Source organism: Eleginops maclovinus, chromosome 19, assembly GCF_036324505.1.
Source record: "Eleginops maclovinus isolate JMC-PN-2008 ecotype Puerto Natales chromosome 19, JC_Emac_rtc_rv5, whole genome shotgun sequence".
Lineage (NCBI taxonomy): Eukaryota > Metazoa > Chordata > Actinopteri > Perciformes > Eleginopidae > Eleginops > Eleginops maclovinus.
Genome location: NC_086367.1, coordinates 21,522,970 through 21,535,530, shown reverse-complemented (window position 1 = coordinate 21,535,530; position 12,561 = coordinate 21,522,970). Strand labels below are relative to the sequence as shown.

General features: G+C 47.1%; 1 protein-coding gene across 1 annotated transcript; it reads left to right on the top strand.

The window, feature by feature from the left end:
• The first annotated feature begins 3,783 nt into the window (after window positions 1–3,783).
• On the top strand, window positions 3,784–12,307 carry LOC134881145 (nesprin-2-like). Its single transcript, XM_063908290.1, has 22 exons — window positions 3,784–3,921; window positions 4,038–4,158; window positions 4,309–4,599; window positions 4,694–5,289; window positions 5,593–5,748; window positions 5,838–5,988; window positions 6,133–6,291; window positions 6,548–6,715; window positions 6,872–6,973; window positions 7,060–7,260; window positions 7,477–7,684; window positions 7,774–7,886; window positions 7,972–8,174; window positions 8,312–8,419; window positions 8,566–8,839; window positions 9,478–9,807; window positions 9,928–10,257; window positions 10,457–10,756; window positions 10,861–11,088; window positions 11,167–11,283; window positions 11,521–11,847; window positions 12,073–12,307. The coding sequence occupies exons 1-22, from the start codon at window positions 3,836–3,838 to the stop codon at window positions 12,184–12,186; spliced, it is 4,683 nt and encodes a 1,560-aa protein (XP_063764360.1). The 5' UTR covers window positions 3,784–3,835; the 3' UTR covers window positions 12,187–12,307.
• Window positions 12,308–12,561: the final 254 nt, after the last annotated feature.

The window sequence follows — 12,561 nt, the reverse complement described above, 5'->3', positions numbered from 1 at the left end:
CAGCCCCATGGTTTCAAGACACAGTCATTGACCCAGACACAGCTCCAGGTTCAGACTCAGTCCCAAACATATGTATCAGCTGGATCTCAGATGTCCATGCAGCCACAAGGTGTAGCTCATGGCCCGAGTGTAGCTCAAATACAGGCGCTAGCTCAAGTCAGACCTTCTTCCCCTATGCAGGCCCCCTTGCAGGGCCACATTCAGCCTCCTCTACCATCCCATATTCAGCTTCGCAGTCAACCACAGTCTTGGGCTCCTGTGAGGCCACCCTCACCTAGACCACCAACACCATCACAAATTCAAACCCATCCTCAGTCTATGGCACAGTCCCCAACACATCCTCAGTCAAGGCCCCAGTCTCAAATCCATTCTCAGTCGACACCACAGGCTCAGGTCCATCCTCAACCAACGGCCCGGCCAAGTCATGTCCATTCTCCAACTCAACCTCAAACCCAAGCTCAACCTCTAGGCCAGCCTCAGGGTCGTTCTCAGGCTGTGCCACCGTATCCCACACATGCTCAGCCAGAGGTCCAGCACCAAGTCCATATGTCCCAGGGCCAAATCCACGCTTGGACCCAAGCTAGAGTCTCATCCCCAATGTCTGTCCAGCTTCCACAGGCAACAGCACAACCTCCTCCTTACCCCACAGCTTACCCCCGGGGTCAGTCCCCATCCCAGCAGTGGACACCCAAACACGAGCCTCAAAACCAACCCATGACCCAGCAGAGGCATCCAATATCTCCACCATACCCTCCACAAATGGGTCAAACGCCACAGTCTCAGGCTTATCCAACAATTCAGGCTCTACCGCAGTGGCCCCAACCTGGAACACAGCAAGGACCTCAGGCTGTGTCTATTGGGTTTTCTCACATGGGGCCATCCTATCCTCCTCAAATGCAAACACAGCCACAGCACTGGGCTCAATCCCAACCCCAGGTGAGTCCCCAGACTGCCATGCAACAACAACAACAACAACAACAACAACAACAACAACAGCCACAGATTAGAGCTTATAATGCGTACCAAATTGAGACTCAACAAAGCCAAGTTCAGCAACAGTCTTGGGTTCAGGCACCGCCTTTAATTCCGCCTTATCCACCGCTTTTTCCTCAGCCGTATCCCCAGCCTCAAACTCTGCAATATCCACATGTTCAGCATCAAAGTCAGCTTCACCCTCAGCCTCAGATGCAAGCTCAGACACCTCCCCTATCGCACCCACAACATCAAACTCATCCACAGCTTAAACCCCAGCTGCTGGCCCAGGCCCAAACAAACATCCAGCTACAGCCATCAGTACAAGTCAAGCCCCAGGCCCAGACTCAGCAGCCACCTCCACAACCCAGACATCAGGCCCAGCTCCAATCACAGCAGAAGATTCCAACTCAACCAAAAGGTGAATCACCTCAACAGCCCAAACCTGTGGCCCCATTAGCACCATATCCAGAGCTTCAATCACCAACTCAACCTAAGGTTCCGTCACCAACCAAAACCAGGGCTGAACCACTGCCACAACCCTTTCCTGTGCCCCAGTTGCCACCTCAATCCATGGATCTGTCATCAATCAAGTCTGAAACAACTCAACCCAAGGTTCAGTCAACAATACAAACCAAGTCGGAATCATCACAGAAGGCCCAACCAGCAAAACAACCCGAAGCTCAATCACCAACCCAACCTAAAGCCCAATCATTTCAACCACCCAAACCCCAGGAACAATTCCCACCACAGCTTCAATTTCAGGCTCAGTCCCCCCCACTACCCAAGTCACAAACTGGACCTCAATCTAAGGCCCAATCACCCCCGCAGGCCAGACCTCAGACCCAACCCCTTCCACAGTCAAAACCTGTAACTCACTCTCCTTCACAACCCAGACCTCAACAGCCGCAAACGATCCTCCTCTCCCAGGTCAATGTGCGGCCTGAGTCCATGCCGGAGTCACCTGACCTGTTCTTTAAACCTCCCGCCCTGGCCCAGGCGCCTCCCCAGGCCTACACGGAGGCTTATGCCAAGGCCCAGGCATTGGCCAGAAACGGCTTTGAGGAGGCGAAGCACTGTCTGCAGGAGCACATCCTGGAAACCATCAACGTCTTTAGAGACAAGTGTTTATCGGCCGAGCAAGCATCAGTGAAAGAGGTACATTTAATCATTTATATATTGCAATAGAATAATAAAAGTACTATTTGAATACCCTCTGCATTCATACGTGTGCTTTACCCCTCAGGAGACCCTAAAGACCCTGGACCCAGAGTTGCTAGAAGAGTTCCTGAGAGCAGCTAAGGGCATGGACGCCTTTTGTGCCCCCTCACAGCTCAGAGACATGGAGTTTTTCACCCAGTCCATCAGGACACAGTGGGAGGTAGGACACGCTCACTAACTGTTGGAGATATAAAGACCTTTATGACAGTTTGTCAGATAACTACTTGTGCATGTCGAGCTCAAATGTACTAAAACTGTAGCAAAAGTTTAGCTTTTGTCTATGTTACAAATGAACATCAGCAAATTGTTCATTTGCTTGCATATAAAGTATTCATAATACACTTTTTATTGACGACTATGTTTTAACATGTCATGTGTTTCTTTGTATGCATTTTATTTTATTCCCAGGCTGTGAGAGCTGAGATCTCAGGCTTTTTGCAGCAATTACGTTTTGAAGTAAAAAGGAAAAACTTTAACAAAGCCGCCTTGCAGTGTGAGATGCACTTAAGCTCGCCCTTAGAAAACCAAGCGCAGGTAGCTAAATAACTAGAGCTCTACTCTGGGCAGGTGTGCTTTGATGGATGGGTTTTCTCTGCTTGACTTTTCCTCCGTCTTCTTTTATGCCTTCAAGGAAACTCTTTCAATGGGACTTGGTAATTGCAATACTTTATTCTGGTTGCTCGAAAAGAGTGCTGTTTTTGTCAAGTGTGTTTACCATAAAAACAGAATTAGTATCTTGATTTCATTGAACCACAATATAAATAACTAAATTAACCAATTTTTACTAATAATATTGAATAAATCACATAAAAGATTAGAACAGCATTCTTTTATTTTTCGATGAAATACATCTGTGGGCTGCGACTGGTGGTGTGTGGCTGTATGTCTGTTAACCTGTGTAAACTGATGTTGAGATATACTTGAGTATCTGTAATATTAGACAATTTTAAGCAAGAATACTACGTTAAAAATCTTGTTTGAATAAAAAAACTGCAAGAAAACTCGAACAAAAGGTCTCAGTAAGTTTGAATTAGAAGTATCACCTGGCTTCACAACAACTCACTACCCTGCCTGTTGATTCACCAGGCCTGTTTCTCAGCGGAGGGCAGCTTCGCCCAGGCAGGGCAGCACCTGGAGGCCTTGAAGGAGCTGTGTGACACCCTGAGCCCCGAGGACGCTCACCGCCTGGCCCAGACTCAGCTGAGGGAGTGCGAGACGAGGCTGGCTGATATCCAGAGACAGTTCAGCGGAGACCAAGACTTATCCGTCCCTGATTCTAGGTAAGATAGTATTAAGTGATAAATGCAGTCTTCTAATGATGATGTTTGGAAATGATGAAGGTGGATCATCAAGTTCAAATGTCACATGGCACACATTCCAAAGACACTTTTGGATGTTTTAGGATAGATCCTGTCTTTGTAGTTCAGATGGAACGTTAAAGGGTAACTTCTGTTTTTCAGGATTCCTGTTGCCTTCTGTGAGGATGTGACCACACAAAAGGAGCCTACGAGACCAAGTGACAAACCTCAGGTCTCAGCTGAGGTCTGACTCACTCCTATTAAAACTATTCACCCTTTGAACCCTACAGAGGTTTAAACTGAAATCATGCCATTTCTCTTTTTTGCAGTTCTCTCCAGTGACGATGAAGACAGTCTTTCATGAGAAGAGGGAGGTGGAGAAGCAGGCGTCTGTAGAGGAAGAAGTCAGCAAAAAGGAGGCTTTAGAGAGGTAGACTGACTTCAGCACAGTCTAGGATTTGATAAGCTAACAGAACACATGTACAGGAGGTCATTATGTTCTATTTTTAACTTGTTTTCTTTTTTTTTCTCTTGTAAAATCCCCAGATATGAGAATTGTAGGAGGTCTCTGACAGCCCAGCTGGCCAAAATTGAGCAGAGCATCAAGGACGTCCCCTCTGACTCTGTCTCTCTGAAAGGCCTGCATTCACGGCTCCAGGAAATACAGGTACAAACAAAGTCTGGTGCAAACACAGATTTTCATATTAACTCATCACTGGACCATTGTTTGAGTTTCTGTTGTTTTTGTTCTGTGTTTACTTAATAAATCATTCCCCAAGAAATGGCAGTAATCTTGAGTTGTCCTGCTCCTTCCCAGTTCTTGAGGCAGGAGACAGAGTCTCTGTGGTCTGAGTATGCAAACCAGTGTTCCCAGTTGAGCGGGAATTCTGGTCTGGAGCAGCAGAAGGCAGATATGCAGGATCAATGGCGCGGCCAGCAGTCCAAACTCCAGCGGAGGGGCAGCTCGCTGGGTGCCGCCCTCAGACAGATCGACTCCACCGAGAACCACATGGTGGACTTCACAGACCGCCTGGACCGCTACCTGAGGCAGCCCAAAGACATCACCGTCTTCACACCGGCCAACAGCAACATACTCAAAGACATCAAGGTCTGTCGGACATGAATATGGATCATGGAGTGCATACAACTGTGTGCAGAATAAAACCATATCTCACCTGCGCTTTCCTGTCTTTTTCTCCCAGGAACTGGATGACAACATCCAGAGCGAGCTGGACCAGCTGTCCCGTCTGGACCCTGAGTCCAGCGATCTGGACCCCAGAGACTGCTTCCCTCTGTCCCGGGAGGTGGAGACTCACAGAAGCAGCCTGGATCAGCTTCGACAGCAGGTCCGGAAGAGCGAAGCTGCCGCCCGCGCCCTCGACCGCTTCCTCATGTCTCTGCGTACCGTGGACGAAGACATCTCTGGAGTGCAAGGCGCCCCCTGCAGTGACACTGTGATCCTGCAGGACTGTCGCTCCAAGCTGGCTCAGATCCGGCAGAGCGTGGACAGTCTGAAAGAGAAGGCGCCTCAGCTGGATGCGCTCCTGCAGGGGGCCAGGCTGACGGTCACCAGGGATGGCGTCCCGGCCTCCTGTCTGGACATGGTGACCACTCTACTCAGGAAGCTGGAGGAGGCGGACGGTGGACTTGCCAGCCAGCAGAAAGGGCTGCAGAAGGAGACACAGAGCAGATCTCTGGGCCTGAGGAAGAGGACCCTGCTGGGGGATCTGAGGAAACTGAGGGAGACCATTGAGGCACGGGGCCTGAAGGAGCCCACCATGCCGGCTGTGCAACACAGGTGTGTGTCATGCATCCTTATCCCGATGCATAAACACTAAAGCTTTCTTTTTCATGGTTCTAAATTGAAATGGGTTCTTACTTTAGTGTTTTCCAGGGCTAGGGTTCAAATCTATTCCCTTTCCTTTTGCTGTTTAACTGTTGCTTAAGTATTTTGAGTGTAAATTGCATTGTGAACGATGGTTTGTATACCGTGCACACATACATTTCTTATTATAAACAAAGTTGCATTTTGACATTTACTTATAGAATTAAAAGCATGTCTCCCTAAAAACATCTCCTGATACTGATTTGTATTTTCCAGGCTTCGGGCCCTGTCAGATCTTGAGGGTCAGATGCAGGCTGTGCAGGCAGAGCTACAGAACCTCCATGAACTTCAAGATCAACAGGGAGGAGGAGAGGATCTCCTTCAAGAGCTGGACACTCAGTGGACAGATACTCTGAGAGCTTATAATGACAGGTAGGTTCAAGCAAGAGAAGCACATTCAGCTCTAGACATCAAATGTGACATCACCTAAAATCCACTCTGTTACACTCCCGCTCTGACAGGAAGAAGCAGTGCAGCATCCTGCTGGAGCTTCTGAAGAAGTTCCAGGCCTGCCGCAGTCGGCTGAGCAGCACCATGCAGAAGGCTGAGCAGACCATCAGCGAACAGGCCTCCTACCTGGGCAAGGAAAACCTGCAGAGAAGCATCACCATGGTGAGCCATCAAAACCAAACCTGTTTCCCTTCATGTGGGGTTTTTAGGATGTAATTACTGTGTGCAGAAACACAAACAATGCATTTAATAGACCAGCAGATGGCAGTCACACTATCCTCATGTAAAATGTATTCGTCTGTGCAGGTCTCTAGCATCAAGGAGGGGCTCGGTGGGGTTGGGGAGCGAATGGAGGAGATGAGGGCTGTTTGCAGACAGCTGCAGTCCCAACTAAAGAACTTCCCAGACTGCAGTGAGACCCCCTTCGAAGCTGAGGCGGACACACTCATGGACAACTGGCTGGATGTAAGAAAGCCCGAGGAAAAAGCCAGATCAGAGAAGAGTGCATAAAGAAATGAAGACTCGCCTAAAACAAAACCTGCTTTTAGTCCTAATAACAATATGAGAGAAATCAAACTAAAAGAATAGATTTCTCTCACTTGACTCTTAAGGCTTCATTTAAATGTAGTTACTTACAAAACAAATTCCAGTTTGAAACTCTTATTTGGAACACTTCTGCTCCAGCTTAACGTAAAATGTTTAATTTCTGGTGCCCTCGCAGGTGACCGAGAAGACAGATGCCTACATGGATAACCTGCAGGTGGGGCAGGAGCTATGGGAGAAGCAGCTGATGCTGGGAGGAGAGGTGGAGAGCTGGGCTGGGGCCAAACTGGCCCTGTTCGCAGAGAGCCATCCCTTCCACAACGAGCAACAAGTGCTTGCCATGAGGGTAAGATTCCCATAAGAGAAAATATCCATGAGCTTTAGTGCTCCCCTGAGGGAAAGTGTTTTAGTTGGAAAACATTTGTCTCAGGGCATCCCTTTTCTTTAAATGTCTCCCAAGATGTGAGTTTTACTTATTAGGTTTTTTTTTGGGGTGTTTTAGGATGAAATCCACGCTAATGAGGAGAACATTGAGCACTTCCACAAGAAGTCTGTAGAGATCCAGGAGATGCTGCAGGGTAAGGAAGCACCACTGGAGCTGCAGGTGAGTCAAAGTGCATTGATCTTATTTTGATTTAAATCCATGTTTATTATTTTTACACTGTCTGAACCCTTATTACAATGTTTCAGGTGATGGAAACCCAGCTGAAGAAGAGGATGGAGCAGGTGAAGGAGCTGTTTGCCGACTGCACCGACGTCTTTGAGGAACTGGTTGCTGTGAAGAAACACCTCTCTGAGAGGGTGGAGGAGTGCCAGTCAGCTGTGGAGGGCATCCAGTGCTCCCTCAGCATTGTGAACGCGTCACAACCAAACGCCGAAGAACAGATACAGGTACACAGCTGATACGTGTGGTAACTCACTCTGGTTAAATGTTTTGTGTTATAGACCTTAGTATAGGTCACATCTATCTTTCTAATAAAGGTTAGTATACATTGTAAAACCCTCTTAGGTATACAAATCAAATTAAAGAATTGCTATTTCTGATTTATATTTCACTGTTCCTAGAATAAGCAGCATTTTCACTGTTGTCTCTTTTGTCCTCACCAGCGTCTGTGTGACGACCTTGAGTCTCAGGAGGAGCAGGCGGAGGCGGCTCTGAAGGAGGTGGGCCTGGTGTCCAGTGTGGCCAGCCCTCAGGTTCTGGAGGGGCTGTCTGTGGACTGCAGCCGGCTGAAGGAGGCCATCGCCCGCACCCGGGACATGATCCACCTGAAGAGAGAGGAGCGGGACAAAGGCCTGCTCAAGGTCATTGAAGGTAAGGACTGAGTTTTTGGAGAGAGAGAGAGAATGATCGTACCTTTTCAAATGTTCTATTTTTTAATCATGTTGTTCATTTTCCTCCAGTTGAAAAGCAGTTGTTCGGGGAATGGTTCCAGAACTTGCAGCTGTCCGTCAATGAATGCTTCGAGCACCCAGAGAGCAGAGCAGATGTGGAGACGTTCCTGGAAAGACTCGCTGTAAGTGGATAGCTATATTAATGTGTATCTTAAAAGTGTTGCCTGTTGAATGATGGCTCCTCAAAGTTTCTCTCGTGTCCATCAGAGCTTCTTGAAGTCCAAGGATTCAGAGAGGCGTCTAGAGCAGCTGAAGGACCAGCGTGAGAGAGGCAGCCAGCAGCTTCCTCCCCAGCAGCTCTCTGAGTTCTCTGATTGGCTGAAGGAGCAGCAGAAGGAGGTGGCCACTTTCAGAACGCACTGCCAGAACCGGCAGGAACAATTGGAGCCGCTCCTCAATGACCTGAACAGGTAAATGCTTCTTTGGTTCCCTGAAGAACAAGACAGTGATATTTCTGTTTATGCCTTTTTTTGATCAGGACTCTTACATCTATAACCAATAAGAAATCATGTTTTTTAAACCTGTTTTTTGTCTTATTTTTCTCCAGTCTGCAGAAGCAACACGACAGCTTCCGTGAGTGGCTGCAGTACAAAGAAAAACATGCTGTGGAGTCGGACAAAATCAAACCTTTCCTTAAAGACCTTCAAGATGAGAGGTGACTTTTTTTTTTTCAATCATCAATTTAGAGAGAAAAACTCTGAACTGATTTTATTTTTACTTGTTCCATTTCCTACAACTTTCCTTTGTTTTTTTGTATTGCATCTGTTAAAACTGTGCTTCAACTCTCCTTCCGTGTGACAGTGTCAGAGCTGAGACCCTCGCTGAGCTTTTAACATCCATACGCAAACAAGGCGTCCGAGCTGAGAGCCTCCTGAAGGACAGTGATAACCTGATCCAGCGCTACAGAAACCTGGTAGCCAAGCTGCAAAAACAGACAGAGGCTCAGGGCATCCTGCAGGGGAAACTGGTAGAGTTTAACACCCAGGCCAAGAGCACCAGGAGCTGGATCACTGACCTCGTGAAGCCCCTCTCCTCTCCTGGCTCACAGGCAGAGGATCTGAAGCACAGAGCACAGGTCAGTGAAACCCAGCCTGATATTACCTTTTCCTTCTTTTGCACTTTAAATCTGGAATTCTTCTTTCTTCCACCTTTCCAATTTTGTCAAAAGGAAAAATACTACATTACCTTATGCATTTACAAACAGTTTTACCAGCCAATTTGCACGAGCCAGGACAGTGAATGTGGCATTGAGATGGGTCGTTTTTAAAGAAGAAATACAAAAAAAGAGTACAAATAGATCTATTACATTATGGTTTACATTCAGTTTATTAATTTTCAACATCATTTGTATTTTATACTTAATTTATAATCATAAGTTTAGCCTTTTTTTTTTCTCATTCTGCTTTTATTTGCGTTTTTCTATTTTAAAATATGTGTAATGAGCTTTGTTGGAGGGATGGCTTACTCTGTAACTGTAAATATTATATAGAATTTAAACTTAATTATGTCAGCCTTAATCTCCAAGTCAAATGAGTCTGATTGAATTTAGGTTGTCATTTTTAAAAATCATAATGTAAACTTTACCCTGTCGGTCACTCGATTAAAACATCAGGGGTATCAAAGTCAGAAGGATTCATTCAATGAAGATGCTAATGTAAATAAAGTTAATTTTGCTTTTCCAAATGTTGTATAATATTCCTATTTCGTCCCCAGGCCATCCTGACCTCCAAGCCCGAGGGAGACTCTAAAGTGAACGACCTGAGAAGACATGGGGAAACTCTGTGTGGGCAGGAGGACCTGGATAAAGGCAGGAAACAGGAAGTCCAGCAGACTGTCAAAGAAACAGAGGAGCAGTGGAGAGCGGGACTGCAGACCGCTGAGGAGAATCTCAACCAGGCGGAAAAACAAGCTGTGCTAGAGAAGGACTTGGATGCTGTTAAAACCCAGAGTGAAAATGTGCAGTCCTGGATCAGAGACAAGCAGCAGAACCTGCAGTCGCTTGGTGGGTGCATGCAGGTTGAAGAAAAACTCCAAGTTGCAAAAGTAAGTTCAAAACTTTGTAAGGTTGGGGTGGATATTAATTTATACAACATCTTGTAAATGTTTGTATTTGGAGGAGAGAGGCAAAGCGGTCTCCTAAAGGGGATATGTTATTCTCCTCAGGCTACTCTGAGCTCCAAACCTGATGGAGAATCAAAGCTCGGGGATCTGAAGCGACAGTGCCAGAATCTGTGTGAGAAACAGGGCTTGGACGAGAGCAGACGACGGGAGGTTCAGGATGCAGTGAGACAGACGGAGGAGCAGTGGAGGAAAGTCCTACAGGCTGCAGAGGAGGGTCTCACCAAGGCCGAGTCTGAAGCTGCCACTGGAAAGGACTTCGATGCTTTCAAAACCCGAAACGAAAGCATCCAGTCCTGGATCAAAGAGCAGAAGCAGAAGCTGCTGTCCCTCGCGAGTCAAATGCCGTTTGAAGAGCGACTGCAGGTCGCACAGGTGAGCTTAGAAGTCATGCTGAAAAATACAATTATTGCATGTTTTCTCTGATTAGAGTTATTCACGTTTCTTAAATTACAAAAAAACATAATGCTACTGGTTTTTAATGTCCTACCTCATGTCTGACAAATATCCAGTGGTAGGGAAATTTAGGGCAACTTCTGAGCTCTTCCCACCTTACGTTTGCCTTCACCTTCAGGCTGTTATAAACTCCAAACCTGAGGGAGAGTCCAAGCTGCTCAACCTGAAGACACAAGCCAAAGCTCTGTGTGAGCATCTGGAGGAGAGCAGGAAGGCAGAGGTTCAGCAGTTGGCGAAAGACTCAGAGCAGCAGTGGAGGAACGTTTTGCAGGCCGCCCGGCAGGCAGAGCTCCGCAGTCTGACAGACGACTTTGATACTCAGAGTAAAAACACTCAGTCCTGGATCAGAGAGCGGCAGCAGAAGCTCCAGTCTGTGGGAGCTCACACTCCACCTGACGAGAGATGTCACACAGCGCAGGTCGGCCTCATCTTAATCTACTGTATTTACATAATGTTTTAGGACTTTTAAGGGATTGTCTTTATGGATTCCCACGGAAATAAAAACGTGTGTTTTCTTTGTAGGACATCTTGAGCTCCAAACCCGACGGCGACTGTACGGTCAACAACCTGAGGAGGCGGGGCCAGGGTCTGTGTGACCATCCGGACGCAGACCAGGGCAGGAAGGTCCACGTTCAGAAGACGATCAGAGACACAGAGGAGCAGTGGAGGACCGTCATGCAGGCGGCCAAACAGGTGGAGGCTGCTGCGGGAGCCGAGATCTCAGAGAAGACTGAGAAGAGAACGCTGGAGGTATGAGAACTCGGACAGCGTTATCCAGAAAGACATACACAGAGTACTATCACAGTGACTATCTTTTTTCCTCTTCAGTTGAAAGGATTCGAAACCCAGCAGCAGGACACTGTCCGCTGGTTCACAGACCTCCAACAACAACTGGACTCCCTGAAGAGCCAAACCAAACCCAAGGACCGAATGCAATCTGCCCAGGTTAGCTGATGGGTCACATCTTCATCGTCCTCTTTACAACAAACATGGTTTGATTTATATAAGAAACACAAATGTAACTGCCAGTCAGACCTCCTTAAAGCCTCATTAGGGCTCACAACCAATCTATGTTTTAGTCTCAAATGCTGTCTCTATCAGAGATTATCTTTATGGCTTCACATACACAATAGCAGTCTCTACCAAAAGATGATAATCATGACTTCTGTCTTCTATCCCCAGGCCATTATCAGCTCTAAGACCAAAGGAGACTCGATGCTCCAGGAGCTCAAGAGACAAAGTCAGATCCTGTGTGGTCAGGACCTTGAGGAACCTAGAAAACAGGAGGTCCAGCAGAAAGTAAAGAGTGCTGAGGAGCAGTGGGCCAAAGTCCTGCAGAGCGCCAAGCAGGCCCAGGATCAGGCTGAGAAGCAGTGTGCTCTGGAGGGAGAGCTGAAGGAGTATGAAGCTCTGAAGGAAGACACCAAAGCCTGGCTGGAAGAGAAGCAGAAGAGCCTCGTCTCTCTGGACGTTCAGACGGATCCAGAAATGACAATTACCACTGCACAGGTGAGTTTGAAGGATAAAGCATGGTCAAAACACATCTGTGCTAACGTAAAGTTGTGATATGGAGTTGTCGGTCTTTGTTAACTTAGCTTGACTAAAAGTTGTTAAGCATTTTCAGTTTTTCTTTTTTAACTTAGGCATGACTTATTGTATAAACAATATCTCTTTTGTATAAAAACCCTTCTGATGACATTTAGAGATATTAAGGTAAGCATATGTTATCCTCAGACTATCCTGAGCTGTAAGCCTGAGGGAGACTCCAAGCTGACTAAGCTGAGGAAAACGGAGCCAGAGTCTGTCAGATCAGGAGGATCTGGAGGAGACGTTGAAACAAGAGGCTAAGCAGACGGTGAAGGAGTCGGAGGAGCAGTGGAGGACAGTGCTGCAGACCGCCGAGAACACTCTGAAGAAAGCCGAGGTCCATTACTCGCTCTCCAGGGAACTGGAGGCCTTCCGCAGCAAAGCAGGGAGCACCAACGCCTGGGTGAAAAAGCTGCAGCAGCAGGCCGAGTCCAAGGGCAGCGGAACCAAGGGCAGCCGGGCTGAGATAGAGGACCGACTGAACACTGCACAGGTACACTGCAACATTTAATATGAGGGGTTTGAAGTCGTTCTTCCCAACTGCAGGGACGTTTTTCAAATAAATTATAATTTTATCAAAGACTTACATCAAAGTTATATATATGTATTAAAAATGGTTGGTATGATTGTGTCTTA

What these genes read in the sequence shown, in the direction of transcription:
- LOC134881145 (XM_063908290.1), top strand. Translation starts at nt 3,836, where the DNA reads ATGAAGACAGTCTTTCATGAGAAGAGGGAGGTGGAGAAGCAGGCGTCT. An exon ending in AAAGACCTTCAAGATGAGAG is followed by an intron (nt 8,420 to 8,565) that starts GTGACTTTTTTT and finishes TCCGTGTGACAG; the next exon opens with TGTCAGAGCTGAGACCCTCG. An exon ending in AAAAACTCCAAGTTGCAAAA is followed by an intron (nt 9,808 to 9,927) that starts GTAAGTTCAAAA and finishes TATTCTCCTCAG; the next exon opens with GCTACTCTGAGCTCCAAACC.